This window comes from Cetorhinus maximus, chromosome 8 (assembly GCF_964194155.1).
Source record: "Cetorhinus maximus chromosome 8, sCetMax3.hap1.1, whole genome shotgun sequence".
In the NCBI taxonomy this organism is placed as follows: domain Eukaryota; kingdom Metazoa; phylum Chordata; class Chondrichthyes; order Lamniformes; family Cetorhinidae; genus Cetorhinus; species Cetorhinus maximus.
The window spans coordinates 19,542,788-19,560,016 of record NC_135886.1 but is presented as its reverse complement, the minus strand read 5'-3'; the positions used below and the strand labels follow the sequence as shown (position 1 = coordinate 19,560,016).

The following is a 17,229-nucleotide window of genomic DNA, read 5'->3' as shown; positions in this document are numbered from 1 at the left end:
AATCATCTTTTTAGTAAAGACATATAACTCTACTGAAAATGACAGTGTAATAATATTTTTCTATAGGACTAGCTTCCAGATTTGCACATGGAGCATTTTTAAGGTTCTCAACTTGAAAATTTGAACATTATGTCCATCCATATAATGCAGGTGAAAATCGTTTACTCCATAAATAAAAGACTGAGTACCTCATAACTTTTGACATGGTGGCATTTACTATTTCTTACTATCTGGCAAAAACAAGTTGATCCAGAAATTTTTACCAATTGGAAGATTAATTAGATTGCCCATGGTTCAATTATTATCCGTATGCAGATTCTTATCAATAGAGATTAGAGCCAGAAAGTCACTTCCTCAAACAAAAAACAAGCCTAATTTTCTACTGAGCTGCATTTAAAAATCTTTTCAAACATCAGTATGTGTCCAGTAAAGCCTAGTCCTCCAGAGAAAGTGCCCTGCTAATATAAATATAGTGTAAATGCTCCCAGTTGCAGAGAAGAAAGATTTTTATTTTGATGTATGAGAAGGAATTGTCCCCATCGTATGTAGGTTGGGTCCTTAGAAGTTTTGTTGTTGACTGATATTTTTAAGTGAGCTCTCTTTTCCTGTTTACAGATGTCTCCACGGTTCATGTTGTGCGGCAATGGCACCCCATTAGCTAATGAGCATTCTCACTGGGGAGCAAAGGATTCAAATTTCAGTTTCCACATCGATGCGCCACTCCAATATGACACAGCCATCAAGAAGGTTTCTAAAAGGAATAAAGGTGAGATTTTATGCCTGAGCAGAATAATAAGTCTAAAGCTAAAGATAGTTTATTTACATTGTTAGGATGTATTTAGACCTTTATGTTGGATTTATTAAGGATAATTCAGGATCCCCTGGAGCTAAAGCTGGAATGCTTGAAATGCTTGTCTTAACTGATTGCCATATTCTGGAGGGTTGCATTATGCCACATGAAGTTTTGGAAGAGATTACAAACAAGACAGAGATTAAAGCTCTAGAATTAATTTGGCACCAAATGGCAATTTTTGATTATTATGAGTCCTCTGCTTCATTTTATTATGATTTTGAACAATTGGATTTTCTAAGTACCCGTATCTGTGTTTGATAGTTTTTGCTGACCTGCAACATATCACATGGCTCTGTTAATATAGAGGGATGCATTTGAATTAAATTATTTTTCCCCTGGATCTGGGAAAGTATATCATTTTTAAAGCTTATTGGCCCAGATTTTTCTGTAAAACCCTGTATTATAACAGGGTAACTCTAACAGTTACTTCTCGGGCTGGATTTAAAGTGGCGCCATAGTCCCTGTATTCCCTGACTAAAAGGTTGGGGAAGCCTGCCCATTCCCACGGCTGCCCCATATTTAAGCCATTTGAGGCTGGACTTCTGCCCCTCAGCAACTGGAAGTCCCGCCTCAGAGAGATGCCAGCCAATTAGAGTCAGGTAGTTCTCTAGCACTGACAGTGCCACTAGGAGAGGTGGCCACTGCTGGTACTACTGCAAGGCCGAGAGGAAGGAGTGTTGTGCTGGATTTGGGATTTGAGGTGAGTCTGTTGTCTCGCTGGGACTAAACTGCCAGGCCTGGTGAGGGATATATGACCATATGAACGTACGAACAAGGAGCAGGAATAGGCCATTCAGCACCTTAAGCCTGTTCCACCATTTAGTAAGATCATGGCTGATCTGATAGTAACCTGAAATCTGCATCCCACCTACCGCTGATAACCTATCACCCTCTTGCTTACCCAGAATCTATCCACCTCTGCCTTAAAAATATTCAAAGACTCTGCTTCCACCACCTTTTCAGGAAGAGAGTTCCAAAGACTAATGACCCTCTGAGTTAAAAAATTTCACTTCCGACCCCTTATTTTTAAACAGAGATCCCTAGTTCTAGATTCTTCCACAAGAGGAAACATCCTCTCCACATCCACACTGTCACGACCCCTCAGGATCTCATCTGGTTCAAGCAAGTCACCTCTTACTCTTCCAAACCCCAGCAGATATAAGCCTAGCCTGTCCAACCTTTCCTCATAAGACAACCCACCCGTTCCAGGTATTAGTCTGGGAAACCTTCTCTGAACTGCTTCCAATGCATTTACATCCTCCCTTAAATAAGGTGACCAATACTGTACACAGTACTCCAAATGTGGTCTCATTAGTGCCCTCAACAACTGAAGCATAACATCCCTACTTTTGTATTTAATTCCCCTCACAATAAACGATAACATTCTATTAGCTTTCCTAATTACTTGCTCTACTTGCATTCTAGCCTTTTGTGATTCATGCACCAGGACACCCAGATCCTTCTGCACCTCAGAGCTCAGCATTCTCTCACCATTTAGATAATATGCTTCTCTTTTATTCTTCCTTCCAAAATGGACAATTTCACATTTTCCCACATTATACTCCATCTGTGAGAACTTTGCCCACTCACTTAACCTATCTATATCTGTTTGTAGCCTCCTTATGTCCTCTTCACAACTTACTTTCCTACCTATTTTTGTGTCATTAACAAATTTGGCAACCATCCCTTCAATCCCTTCATCCAAGACATTTATATAAATTGTAAACAGTTGAGGTCCCAGCACGATCCCTGTGGCAAGCCACTCATTACATCTTACTAACCTGAAAAAGACCCATTTATGCCTACTTTCTGCTTCCTGTTGGCAGCCAATCTTCTATCCATGCGAATATGTTACCCTCTATACCATGAGCTATTATTTTCTGCAATAACCTTTGATGTGGCACTTATATCAAATTACAGTATATCCAAGGGTTCCCCTTTATCCACAGCACATTACTTCCTCAAAGAACTCCAATAAGTTGGTTAAACACGATTTCCCTTTCATAAAACCATGTTGACTCTGCATGATGACTTTGAACTTATCCAAGTGCCCTGCTATAACTTCTTTGACAATATCTTCTAACATTTTCCCTATGGCAGGTATTAAGCTAACTGGCCTGTAGTTTCCTGCTTTCTGTCTCCCTTTTTGAATAATGGGGTTACATTTGCTATCTTCTTGCAATTTAATGGGACCTTCCCCGAATCTAAGGAGTTTTGGATAATTAAAACCAATATATCAACTACCTCACAAGACAGTTCTTTTAAGACCCTAGGATGAAGTCCATCAGGACTTGGGCTCTTGTCAGCCCACAGCTCCAAAAGTTTACTCAGTACCACTTCTCTGGCGACTGTAATTTTCCTGACTTCCTTTCTTACTTCTATTTCCTGGTTTATAGTTGCTTCTGGGATGTTACTTGTATCCTCTATAGTTAAAACTGGTGCAAAATACCTGTTCAGTTCATGTGCCATCTCCTGGTTTTCCATTATCAATTCTGAAGACTAATTTTCTTTAAGACCAATGCTCACTTTGTTAACTCTTTTCTTTTTTTAAATAGTTATAGAGACTCTTACTATCTATTTTTATATTTCTGGCTAGCTTTCTCTCATACTCTATGGGCAGAATTAATCTGCCCCACCTTCAAACCCACTGACAGAGAGCATTAAATCCCCCCCGCTGGTCCTTGCATAAGTTGCTGTCAGAGGTAACTTGCTGCTCCACAGGGCACACTACTGCAGTACTTATCAATCAACCCTGTATTGAAACGTTTGCAAAGGTGTGCACTGGCAGTACTTGCCCACTCGTTCCACATGAGAAATGGCCGAAAATATTAGGACTGGTGCATTCAGGAGTGAATGAGTTTTAACAGTGTAGCAAGTAATAATTATTGCTGAACAACCCGAAAATTTTATTTTAAAAGTGTGGCGTCTCATTCCCTTAGAAGCAAATTAATAATGGAGATTTTTTTAAAAAGTAAAAGTGATTCTTCTTTCCAATTTCTTCTGTCACTCTCTTGTTCCGAGATGTCTTTTCCAATCTTTATTTGGCCTTCTGGACATGATTTAAATCTAATTTCTACTTCATGCTTTAAACTTTCTGGTTTGGACTTTGCGTAAATCTGAGAGGATTCTTCAGTCTGATTAGTGGAAAGTATTGCCGTTTCTTGCACTGCTCACAGATGCCACAGGTCCGCTGTAGAAGGGCTCCTCTTTGAAATGGATGCCAGATATGTGGAAATTAGGGTTTAGGCAAAACAAGCCCACAAAACTCTTGAGGTCAGCTGATAGTGAGGTGAATGATGAGTGCTGTTCTTTCACCACAGAGGAGAATGTGGGCCAATGTATAATTCTTACTTATTTATATATTATGTCTATCCATTAATGGACTAATGTAACAGAGGCAAATGTCACACATTGTTACAGAAACAAGTCGATTTTAACATGCCAGTTGCTTCTGAGCATTTTTGCGGAGAATTTTAACCGTCACTGTATTTGTACAACTGGAGTTTCTCTTTTTTTTTTGAACAGCCACACAGGTGCCTTCAGACACTCCTGGTGAAATCGGTGAACTCATGAGGAAGGAAGCAAGCCAACAAACAGAGTATGTATATGCCTACCATCACTTACACTGTTACTCTGAGACTTGATTCTTACCAGTACTCAATGATCTTATGCCTTGTTTAGTATCCGCCATTCTGCTAATTCTTTCTAAAATCTTTATCTCGTTTCTGCATTGTGAGCAAGGTAGGTGAAATCAAATTTCTGGACAGGAAGGGAAGAGCGATCTGAGCAAAGGTGTCCATTTTTGCTCCGGCTGCTGCCCCATGAAACTCTCCTAACCTAAAACACGAAGGGTGGGATTTTCTGCACCCGCCCGCCGCCAGGATCGCCCGGTCCTGCCGCAAGTCAATGGACTTCTGGCTGGGACACCGCCTCGCCCCGCGGTGAGTCCCGCCCGCGATGGGGCCAGAAAATCCCGGCCAATATGTAGCTCAGGCATCATGAAAATTACCATTGACATACAGAACACACATTTATCATATAAACACCCTGTAGGAGCAGTATAGCATTTACAGAGATAAATCACACCATTTTAGTTGTAATCCCTTACCCAGTGGATGTCCCTAATGTTTTATTTTCAATATTTTTCTTTACAGATGCGGTGTTGCTGTTCTGGATGAGGTAAAGAAAAAGTACACTGATGGTTCCGCTGGGGGGGCACTGTTTCAGTCGATCCTTTCACAAGCAGTACTTCTTACTTGGGGGGGTCATTGATGACAAGCAATTAGCAGCATTCTAGCAATAATGACAATTTGGCATTAAGAACGTCTCATAACTTGAATGATCGTTTTGTAACATGTAGTGCAATAAGCTCCTGACTGGAAACTTGACCTCATTTTTACACTGGGGGAGAAAATAGGAAGCGTACCTAGTGACTGCTGTAGAACTAGCTTAGGGAGAGGCTGTGAAAAGATCTGAAATGGCAGTAGACTATACATCGACTATGTTCAATCATGATAAGGTAACAGTATAACAAACTTGCCAGAAAATGGTGGCTACAGCAGTTCTGGAAACATGTGTGAACAATGAAACAGAGTTAATATTTCAGATTTGTTTTATTCATTCGCGGGATGTGGTCTTCGCTGGCTGGACCAGCATTTATTGCCCATCCCTAATTGTCCTCGAGAAGCTGGTGGTGAGCTGCCTCCTTGAACCACTGCAATCTATGTGATGTAGGTACACCCACAGTGCTGTTAGGAAGGGAGTTCCAGGATTTTGACCCAGCAACAGTGAAGGAACGGTGAAACATTTCCAAGTCAGGATGGTGAGTGTCATGGAGGGGAACCTCTAGGTGGTGGTGTTCCCATCTATCTGCTGCCCTTGTCCTTCTAGATGGTAGTGGTCATGGGTTTGGAAGGTGCTGTCTAAGGAGCTGTGGTGAATTCCTGCTGTGCATCTTGTAGATGGTACATACTGCTACTACTGTGTGTTGGTGGTGAAGGGAGTGAATGTTTGTGGATGACGTGCCAATCAAACGGGCTGCTTTGTCCTTGTCAGTGTCAAGCTTCTTGAGTGTTGTTGGAGCTGCACTCATCCAGGCAAATGGAGAGTATTCCATTGCACTCCTGACTTGTGCCTTGTAGATGGTGGACAGGCTTTGGGGAGTCAAGAGGTGAGTTACACATTGCAAGATTCCTAGTCTCTGGCCTGCTCTTGCAGCCACAGTATTTATATGGCTAGTCCAGTCCAGTTTCTGGTCAATGGTAATCCCCAAGACGTTGGTAGTGGGGGATTCAATAGTAATGCCATTGAATGTCAAGGGGCGATGGTTAGATTCTCTCTTGTTGGAGACGGTCATTGCTTGGCACTTGTGTGGTGCGGATGTTACTTGCCATTTGTCAGCCCAAACCTGGATATTGTCCAGGTCTTGCTGCATTTGGACATGGACTTCTTCAGTATCTGAGGAGCCGCAAATGGTGCTGAACATTGTGCAACCATCAGTGAACATCCCTATTTCTGACCTTATGATGGAAGGAAGGTCATTGATGAAGCAGCTGAAGATGGTTGGGCAGAGGGCACTACCCTGAGGAACTCCTGCAGTGATGTCATGGAGCTGAGATGACAGATCCCCAACAACCACAACCATCTTGCTTTGTGCCAGGTATGACTCCAACCAGCAGAGAGTTTTACCTCGGATTCCCATTGACTCCAGTTTTGCTAGGGCTCCTTGATGCCACACTCAGTCAAATGCTGCCTTGGTGTTGAGGGTGATCACTCTCACCTCACATTGGGAGTTCTGTTCTTTTGTCCATGTTTGAACCAAGGCTGTAATGAGGTCAGGAGCTCAGTGGCCCTAGTGGAACCCAAACTGGGCGTCAGTGAGCAGGTTATTGTTAAGCAAGTGACGCTTGATAGCACTGCTGATGACCCCTTCCATTACTTTACTGATGATCGAGAGTAGACAGATGGGGCGGTAATTGGCCGGGTTGGGTTTGTCCTGCTTTTTTGTGTACAGGACATACCTGGGCAATTTTCCACATTGCCAGCTAGATACCAGTGTTGTAGCTGTACTGGAACAGCTTGGCTAGGGGCACAGCAACTTCTGGAGCACAAGTCTTCAGTACTATTGCCGGAATATTGTCAGGGCTCATAGCCTTTGCACTATCCAGTGCCTTCAGCTGTTTCATGAAATCATGTGGAGTGAATTGAATTGGCTGAAGACTGGCATCTGTGATGCTGGGGACCTCCAGAGGAGGCCAAGATGGATTATCCACTGGGCACTTCTGGCTAAAGATTGTAGCAAATGCTTCAACCTTATCTTTTGCACTGATGTCCTGGGCTCCCTCATCATTGAGGATGGGGATATTTGTGGAGCCTCCTCCTCCAGCAGGTTGTTTAATCGTCCACCACCATTCACGAATGGCTGTGGCACAACTGCAGAGCTTAGATCTGATCCATTGGTTGTGGGATCGCTTAGCTTTGTCTATCACTTGCTGCTTATGCTGTTTGGCACGCAAGTAGTCCTGTGTTGTAGCTTCACCAGGCTGACACCTCATTATTAGGTATGCCTAGTGCTGCTCCTGGCATGCCCTCCTGTACTTTTCATTGAACCAGAATTGATCCCCTTGCTTGATGGTAATGGTAGAGTGGGGGATATGCCGGGTCATGAGGTTACAGATTGTGGTTTAGCACAATTCTGCTGCAGCTGATGGGCCACTGCACCTCATGGATGCCCAGTCTTGAGTTGCTAGATCTGTTCGAAATTTATCCTATTTATCATGGTGGTAGTGCCACACAACACAATGGAAGGTATCCTTAATGTGAAGGCGGGAATTCATCTCCACAAGGACTGTGTAGTTGTCACTTCTGCTGTTACTGTCATGGACAGATACATCTGTGGCAGGCAGGTTGGTGAGGATGAGGTCAAGCATGTTTTTTCCCTCTTGTTGGTTCCTTCACCACCTGCTGCTGACCTTGTCGAGCAACTACATCCTTTAGGCTGAGCGTCAACTCGCATACACTTACTCCTACCTCCCCCTGGACCATGACCCCACCACTGAACATCAAGCCATTGTTTCCAGGACTGTTACTGACCTCATCTCCTCTGGAGATCTTCCTTCCACAGCTTCCAACCTCATAGTCTCCCAACCTCGGACGGCCTGCTTCTACTTCCTACCCAAAATCCACAAACAGGACTGTCCCGGCAGACCGATCATGTCAGCCTGTTCCTGCCCCACGGAATTCATTTCTTGTTATCTTGACTCCATTCTCTCTCCCCTTGTCCAGTCCCTTCCCAACTACATCCGTGCTTCCTCTGACACCCTACATCATATCAACAATTTCCAGTTCCCTGGCCCCAACTGCCTCCTCTTCACCAAGGACGTCCAATCCCTCTACTCCTCCATCCCCCACTGGGATGGTCTGATGGCTCTCCGCTTCTTCCTTGAACAGAGGCCCGAACAATCCCCACCCACCACTAACTACTCTCCTCCATCTGGCTGAACTTGTTCTCACACTGAACAATTTCTCCTTAAACTCCTCTCACTTCCTCCAAATAAAAGGTGTGGCTATGAGTACCCGCATGGGCCCCAGTTATGCATGTCTCTTTATGGGGTATGTGGAACATTCCTTGTTCCAGTCCTACTCCGGCCCCCTCCCACAACTCTTTCTCCAGTACATCGATGATTGCTTTGGTGCTGCTTCATGCTCTCGTCTAGACCTGGAAAAATTTATTAATTTTGCTTCCAATTTCCACCCCTCCATCATTTTCACATGGTCCATCTCTGACACTTCCCTTCCCTTCCTTGACCTCTCTGTCTCAATTTCTGATGATAGACTGTCCACCAATATTCATTACAAGCCTAACAACTCCCACAGCTACCTCGACTACAGCTCCTCACATCCCGCTTCCTGTAAGGACTCCATCCCATTCTCTCAGTTCCTTCACCTCCGTCACATCTGTTCTGATGATGCCACTTTCAAAAACAGTTCCTCTGACATGTCCTCCTTCTTCCTTAACTGAGGTTTTCCACCCACGGTTGTTGACAGGGCCCACAACAGTGTCCGGCCCATCTCCCGCGCATCTGCCCTCACACCTTCCTCTCCCTCCCAGAAACATGATAGGGTCTCCCTTGTCCTCACTTATCACCCCACCAGCCTCCGCATTCAAATGATCATCCTCCACCATTTCCGCCAACTCCAGCATGATGCCACCACCAAACACATCTTCCCTTCACCCCCGCTGGCGGAATTCCGCAGGGATAGTTCCCTCCGGGACACCCTGGTCCACTCCTCCATCACCCCCTACACCTCAACCCCCTCCCACGGCACCTTCCCATGCAACCGCAGAAGGTGCAACACCTGCCCCTTCACTTCCCCTCTCCTCACCGTCCAAGGGCCCAAACACTCCTTTCAAGTGAAGCAGCATTTCACTTGCATTTCCCCCAACTTAGTCTTCTGCATTCGTTGCTCCCAATGCGGTTTCCACTACATTGGAAAGACCAAACGCAGACTGGGTGACCGCTTTGTAGAACACCTTCGGTCTGTCCGCAAGCATGACCCAGACCTCCCTGTCGCTTGCCATTTCAACACTCCACCCTGCTCTCATGCCCACATGTCCATCCTTGGCCTGCTGCATTGTTCCAGTGAAGCTGGAGGAACTGGAGGAACAGCACCTCATCTTCCGACTAGGCACTTTACAGCCTACCGGACTGAATATTGAGTTCAACAATTTTAGATCATGAACTCTCTCTTCCATCCCCACCCCCTTTCCGATCCTCCCTTTTTTTTCCAATAATTTATATAGATTTTTCTTCTCCCACCTATTTCCATTATTTCTAAATGTATTTCCATCCATTGTTTTACCTCTACTTTTTAGCCTATTTCGATCCTTTCCCTTCACCCCACCCCACCCCCACTAGGGATATCTGTATCTTGCTTGTCCTGCTTTCTACTCTTAATTAGCACATTCCTTAGATAATATCACCACCTCTTTGTCCTTTTCTCTCTGACATCTTTTGGTTATCTCCACCTACCACTGGCCCTCTATCCAGCTCTACCTGTCCCCCCCCCCCAACCAGCTTATATTTCACCTCTTTTCTATTTTTACTTAGTTCTTAGCTCTGTTGAAGAGCCATACTCGAAACGTTAACTGTGCTCCTCTCCGCAGATGCTGCCAGACCTGCTGAGTTTTTCCAGGTATTTTTATTTTGCAGTTTTTTGCTTTTATGTCCTTTAGGAGTTGGCCAGCTCATTCTGTGGTGGTGCTACCGAGCCATTCTTTGTGATGCACATTGAAGTCCCCCAGCCAGAATACATTCTGCATCCTTGCCACCCTCAGAGCTTTCTCTAAGTGATGTTCAACATGGAGGAGCACTGACTCATCAGCTGAGGGAGGGTGGTACGTGGTAATCAGAAGGAGGTTTCCTTGCCCATGTTTGACCTGATGTCATGAGACTTCATGGGGTCCGGAGTCGATGATGAGGGCTCCCAGGGCAACTCCCTCCCTCCCAACTGTATACCACTGTGCGTCAGCTCTGCTGGGCCAAGACATAGCCAGGGATGTGTATACATTATCTGTAATATGATTCCATGAGTTTGACTATGTCAGGCTGTTGCTTGACTAGTCTGTGAGACAGCTGTCCTAATTTTAGCACTAGCCCCCAAATGTTAAAGGGGGACTTTACAGGGTCGACAGGGCTGAGTTTGCCATTGTCATTTCCAGTGCATTTCCATGTCAGTCAATGCTGGTGCTCTGTCCGGTTTCATTCCTTTTTTGGAACTTTGTAGCAGTTTGATACAACTGGCGGCATTTAGGAGTCAACCACATTGCTGCTGGTCTGCAGTCACATGTAGGCCAGACCAGATGAGGACAGCAGATTTCCTTCCTGAAAGGGCATTAGTGAACCAGACGGTTCTTACAATCAATGATAGCTTCATGGTCACCATTAGGCTTTTAATTCCAGACTTTTATTGAATTCAAATTCTACCATCTGCCATGGTGGGATTCAAACCCTGGTCCCCAGAGCATTACCCTGGGTTTCTGAATTGCTCATCCAGTGAGGATACCATTATGCCATCGCCTCCCAGCTCTTGTCAAAGATCATCAATCTGTTTAACTCTCTATGGATGCTTTCCAATCTGCTGAGTGTTTTAGTCATTTTCAGTTTTTGTTTCGAATTTCCAGCAGTATTTTGCTTTTGTACACTGTTATCAGTAGTATTTAAGCCTGAAGGAATAATGCTGATGCTGTATGATTCCCTGGTTAAACTACGTTTTGAATGCTGCATTTCGTGTTTTTTTATTTGTCCTTGGGATGTGAATATCGCTGGCAAGGCCCATCCCTAATTGCACTTAAGAAGATGAGCCAACTTCTGGAACCGCTGCAGTTCATATGGTGTAAGACACCTACAGTGCTGTTTGGAGAGAGTTCCAGGATGTTGACCCTGGGAGTGATAGAACAGCGATATGCTTCCAAGTCAGGATGGTGTGTGCCATGGAGGGGAGCTTGCAGGCGGTGATGTTCTTCTAGGCGGTAGAAGTGGTGGAACTAGAAGGTGCTGTTGAAGGAGCCTTGGCGAGTTGCTGCAGTGCATCTTGTTACTGGTGCAAATTGCTGTAACTGTGAAATGTGCCTGGTGCTGGAAGGAGAGAGTGTTTAAGGTAGTGGCTGGATTGCTGATAAAGGGGGCTGCTTTGTCTTAGATAGTGTTGAGCTTCTTGAGTGTTGTTGGAGCTGCTGCACTCATCCAGGCAAGTGGAGAGTATTCCCTCACACTCCTGGCTTGTGCTTTGTGGATGGTGGACAGGTTTTGAAGAGTCAGGGGGTGAGTTAATTGCTGCAGAACTCCCAACCTATGACCAGCTCTTGTAACCACTGTATTTATATGGCTGATCCAGTTCAGTTTCTGGTCAATGGTAACTGTCAGGCTGCTGATATTGGTGGATTCAGCAATGGTAACAGTATTGAATGTCAAGGGAAATGGTTAGATTCTTTCTTGTTCAAGATGTTCATTGCCTGGAACTTGTGTGATGCGAATGTTACTTGCCACTTAATAGCCCTTGATGTTGTCCTTGCCTTGTTGTATGCAGCAATGGACTTTATTATCAAAGGAGTTGCAAATGGTGCTGAACCTTGTTTAATCATTAGCAAACATTCCCACGTTTGGCCTTACATTAGATGGAAGATCACTGATGAAGCAGCTGCAGATGATTGGACCTAGAACACCACTTTGAGGAACTCCTGCAGTGATGTCCTGGGGCTGAAAAGATTGGCCTCCGACAGCCATAATGTTTTCAGTGCTAGGTATGACTACAACCAGCAGAGAGTTTTCTCCTGATTCCCATTGACTTCAGTTTTGCTCAGGCTTCTTGATGCTATGTTCATCAAATGCCGCCTTGATATCAAGAGCAATCACTCTCACCTCAATTCTGGAATTCAGCTCTTTTGTCTACATTTGGACTAAGGCCATAATGAGGTCTGAAACCCAAACTGAGCATTAGGTTTTGGTCACCAATGTAAAATGGAACTAACCAAGCCCTAAAAGAAATACAAAGAAGAGAAATAAGGCTAATCCCTTCAATCCAAAGAATGAATTATGAGGAAAGACTACAAACACTTGAACTCTTCATCTTGAAAGGAGATGTATGAAAGAAAGAAATAAGATGCTCAGTGGAATAGAAAAGTTGAAAGCACTATTGAACATTATGCCATGTTTATAGGTCAATATGACATGTACAGCTAATAAAAAACAAGTTTTGAATTGATGTCAGGAACACCTCACAAATGATAATGTTTCAAGTTGAATATGATTATTCTTCAGGTCTGAAGAAGTAATTCCAGCACTTTCTATGTTTATTTTAGATTTCCAGCATCGACAGTATTTTGCTTTTACCTTTTACAAATGGTGATTAATATTTGCAACTATCTTCTGGGTAGTGGTGTAGAAGCCTGTGGTCATTCAAGAAGCATTTGGGTGGAGGGATTGAGGTTCCTATGAAAGGAGGAGGTTGATGTGCTGAATGGCCTTCATTAATAATTAATTTTGTTACTTTTTTTTTACCTGTAATTCATGTTTTGCAGGAGATCCAGCAGCTCTCAGAATATCTAAAGGTAATATCCCACACTTCCTTTTTTGAAGATAGCAATGACCATTTAATATCTCATTAAAACACACAGTCCAAACTCACCAGAGTAAATGGGTTCGGTCATTTTATACAAAAACAGAATTACCTGGAAAAACTCAGCAGGTCTGGCAGCATCGGCGGAGAAGAAATCAGTTAACGTTTCGAGCCTTCATGGCCCTTCGGCAGAACTGAAGCATAGTTAGAAGAAGGGAGAAATATAAATTGGTTTAAGGTGGGTGGGGGGGTGGGGGGGTGGTGGAGAGACACATTGAGGGTGTGGTGATTGTGGAGATGAGCAGATAATCAAAAGATGTCACAGACAAAAGGGTCAAAGAGGTGTCGAAGGTGGTGACATTTGTCTGAGAAAAGTGCTAATTAAGAATGGAAGACAGGATATTCAAAGTACAGCTCTAGTGGGGGTGGGGTGGAAAGACTAACAAGGTTTTAGTTTAGATTTAAAAATAATGGAAATAGGTGGGGAAAGAAGAATCTATATAAATTATTGAAAAAAAAGGGTGGGGGGGGGGGGTGAAGAAACGGGGTGGGGATGGGGGGAGGGGGAGTTTAAGATCTAAAGTTGTTGAATTCAATATTCAGCCCGGAAGGCTGTAAAGTGCCTAGTCGGAAGATGAGGTGCTATTCCTCCAGTTTGCGTTGGGCTTCACTGGAACAATGCAGCAAGCCAAGGACAGACATGTGGGCAAGAGAACAGGGTGGAGTGTTAAAATGGCAAGCGACAGGGAGGTTTGGGCCATCTCAATTTCTCTGCTCCTCTCACCCATTCTAATCTGTCTCTCTCTGAACTCACTGCACTCCGTTCTCTCAGGTCCAACCCCAACATTGTCATCAAACCCGCTGACAAGGGTGGTACTGTTGTTGTCTGGCGCATTGACCTCTACCTCGCGGAGGCTGAGCGTCAACTCGCAGACATTTCCTCCTACATCTCCCTGGACCATGACCCCACCACAGAACATCAAGCCATTGTTTCCAGGACTGTCACTGACCTCATCTCCTCTGGAGATCTTCCTCCCACAGCTTCCAACTTGATAGTCGCCCAACCTCGGACGGCCCGCTTCTACCTCCTACCCAAAATCCACAAACAGAACTGTCCTGGCAGACCGATCGTGTCAGCCTGTTCCTGCCCCACGGAACTCATTTCTCGTTATCTTGACTCCATTCTCTCTCCCCTTGTCCAGTCCCTTCCCACCTACATCCGTGATTCCTCTGACACCTTACGTCACATCAACAATTTCCAGTTCCCTGGCCCCAACCGCTTCCTCTTCACCATGGATGTCCAATCCCTCTACACCTCCATCCCCCACCAGGATGGTCTGAGGGCCCTTAGCTTCTTCCTTGAACAGAGGCCCCAACAATCCCCATCCACCACTACTCTCCTCCATCTGGCTGAACTTGTTCTCACACTGAACAATTTCTCCTTTAACTCCTCTCACTTCCTCCAAATAAAAGGTGTGGCTATGGGTACCCGCATGGGCCCCAGCTATGCATGTCTCTTTATGGGGTATGTGGAACCTTCCTTGTTCCAGTCCTACTCCGGCCCCCTCCCACAACTCTTTCTCCGGTACATCGATGATTACTTCGGTGCTGCTTCATGCTCTCATCGGGACCTGGAAAAATTTATTAATTTTGCTTCCAATCTCCACCCCTCCATCATCTTCACATGGTCCATCTCTGACACTTCTCTTCCCTTCCTTGACCTCTCTGTCTCAATTTCTGATGATAGACTGTCCACCAATATCCATTACAAGCCTACCGACTCCCACAGCTACCTCGACTACAGCTCCTCACACCCCGCTTCTTGTAAAGACTCCATCCCATTCTCTCAGTTCCTTCGCCTCCGTCGCATCTATTCTGATGACGCTACCTTCAAAAACAGCTCCTCTGACATGTCCTCCTTCTTCCTTAACCGAGGTTTTCCATCCACGGTCGTTGACAGGGCCCTCAACCGTGTCCGGCCCATATTCCGCACATCCTCCCTCACGCCTTCTCCTCCTTCCCAGAAACATGATAGGGTCCCCCTTGTCCTCACTTATCACCCCACCAGCCTCCGCATTCAAAGGATCATCCTCCGCCATTTCCGCCAACTCCAGCATGATGCCACCACCAAACACATCTTCCCTTCACCCCCCCTGACGGCATTCCGTAGGGATCGTTCCCTCCGGGACACCCTGGTCAACTCCTCCATCACCCCCTACTCCTCAACCCCCACTTATGGCACCTCCCCATGCCCACGCAGAAGATGCAACACCTGCCCCTTCACTTCCTCTCTCCTCACCGTCCAAGGGCCCAAACACTCCTTTCAAGTGAAGCAGCATTTCACTTGCATTTCCCCTAACTTAGTCTACTGCATTCGTTGCTCCCAATGCAGTCTCCTCTACATTGGAGAGACCAAACGCAAACTGGGCGACCGTTTTGCGGAACACCTGCGGTCTGTCCGCAAGAAAGACCCAAACCTCCATGTCGCTTGCCATTTTAACACTCCACCCTGTTCTCTTGCCCACATGTCTGTCCTTGGCCTGCTGCATTGTTCCAGTGAAGCCCAACGCAAACTGGAGGAACAGCACCTCATCTTCCGACTAGGCACTTTACAGCCTTCCGGGCTGAATATTGAATTCAACAACTTTAGATCTTAAACTCCCCCTCCCCCCATCCCCATCCTGTTTCTTCCCCCCCACCCCCCCACCCTTTTTTTTCAATAATTTATATAGATTCTTCTTTCCCCACCTATTTCCTATTATTTTTAAATCTAAACTAAAACCTTGTTAGTCTTTCCACCCCACCCCCACTAGAGCTGTACTTTGAATATCCTGTCTTCCATTCTTAATTAGCACTTTTCTCAGACAAATGTCACCACCTTCGACACCTCTTTGACCCTTTTGTCTGTGACATCTTTTGATTATTTGCTCATCTCCACAATCACCACACCCTCAATGTGTCTCTCCCCCCACCCCCACCCCCCCCCCCACCCACCTTAAACCAATTTATATTTCTCCCTTCTTCTAACTATGCTTCAGTTCTGCCGAAGGGTCATGTTGGACTCGAAACGTCAACTGTTTTCTTCTCCGCCGATGCTGCCAGACCTGCTGAGTTTTTCCAGGTAATTCTGTTTTTGTTTTGGATTTCCAGCATCCGCAGTAGCTTTTAGCTTTTTGTTTCGGTCATTTTATATATGTATAGCTCAAGATTTTCACCATCAAAATTCAATAACTGTAATTCAACATGTGTAGATTTGGTGATTTAATGTAGTTTCATTACTCAAGCAAAAATATGAGTTTATCAGGTTGTGTTTTGATTGTCACTAAATGCGTATTTCTCTTGTAGGAAGCTCTGCATCGTGAGCTGATGCTAAAAAAGAAGCTCACTCTTCTACAACAGCTACTTGCAACAGTCTTGCAGCTGACAGAGAAATCATGGAAGGTAGGAAGGGAGTGAGCAATCTACTGCCAATTCGTACTGGTTGTTGAATCCAAAATCTTTCATTTCATTGCACATTTACTCAAGAGATGTTGGAAGTGCTGACAAAGGTGGTACTTAGCTCCCATTCCTGGTTTCTCTGAGAAGTGATGGTGGGTCTTCTTGGACTGCAGTCCTTGTTGTATGGTGTTTCCAGATGGTAGAGAATTCCAGAATTTTGACCCAGTGGCAATGAAGGAACAGTGGTATATGTCCAAATCAGGATGGTGTGTACTTATATTCACTTGTTAATAAGCAGAATGTAGGCAGATTGTCAATGATCTGTTGTCTTGAAGAGACCGTGGTGTGTAAGTTATTCCATATGTGCATGTGAGTTTTTAGTTTGAAGGGGCTGTACTGTAAGGCCATATACTTCCAGCCAAGCAAATTTCCTGGAATGGAAGTGAAAAATAATCCAGCAGACATGAGGCAGGATTTAATGTGAATGTTGGCTTTAACCCAGGTCCTAGCACAAAGTAATATTTAATTACACATGTTCAAGAAAATTCAATATTTTCAGTTTGCATTGGTACTTATTTTAAGGTGTGATACATTCTATTTTTATTAGTAAGGCCAATGATATTTATACCAGCCACACTAAAAGAACAATTTGTTGTGCAGGTATGCCACAACACATACAAGCTTCGGTTGTGTTGCTTTTTTACAGTAAATAGTTAAATAGTTACTGATAACATTTTAAAATCAAGCTAGATGCAACAGGATCATGACTTTTGAACTAATAAGATCTAGAGGTCACCCCATGGGACATTTCACCCTGTGTT

General features: G+C 44.6%; 1 protein-coding gene across 4 annotated transcripts in view; it reads left to right on the top strand.

The window, feature by feature from the left end:
- The window catches only part of traf3ip3 (TRAF3 interacting protein 3), a 53,508-nt gene that overhangs the window by 11,826 nt on the left and 24,453 nt on the right, over positions 1-17,229 (top strand). For all 4 annotated transcript variants that reach the window (XR_013577270.1, XM_078546550.1, XM_078546551.1 and 1 more), the window contains exons 2-6: positions 616-766; positions 4,379-4,451; positions 5,008-5,032; positions 12,933-12,962; positions 16,316-16,411. Coding sequence is in view for 3 of the 4 variants with exons in the window: in XM_078546550.1 (XP_078402676.1) it covers positions 616-766; positions 4,379-4,451; positions 5,008-5,032; positions 12,933-12,962; positions 16,316-16,411 (375 nt within the window). In the remaining variant the exon portion in view is untranslated. The remainder of the gene's footprint in view (positions 1-615; positions 767-4,378; positions 4,452-5,007; positions 5,033-12,932; positions 12,963-16,315; positions 16,412-17,229) is intronic.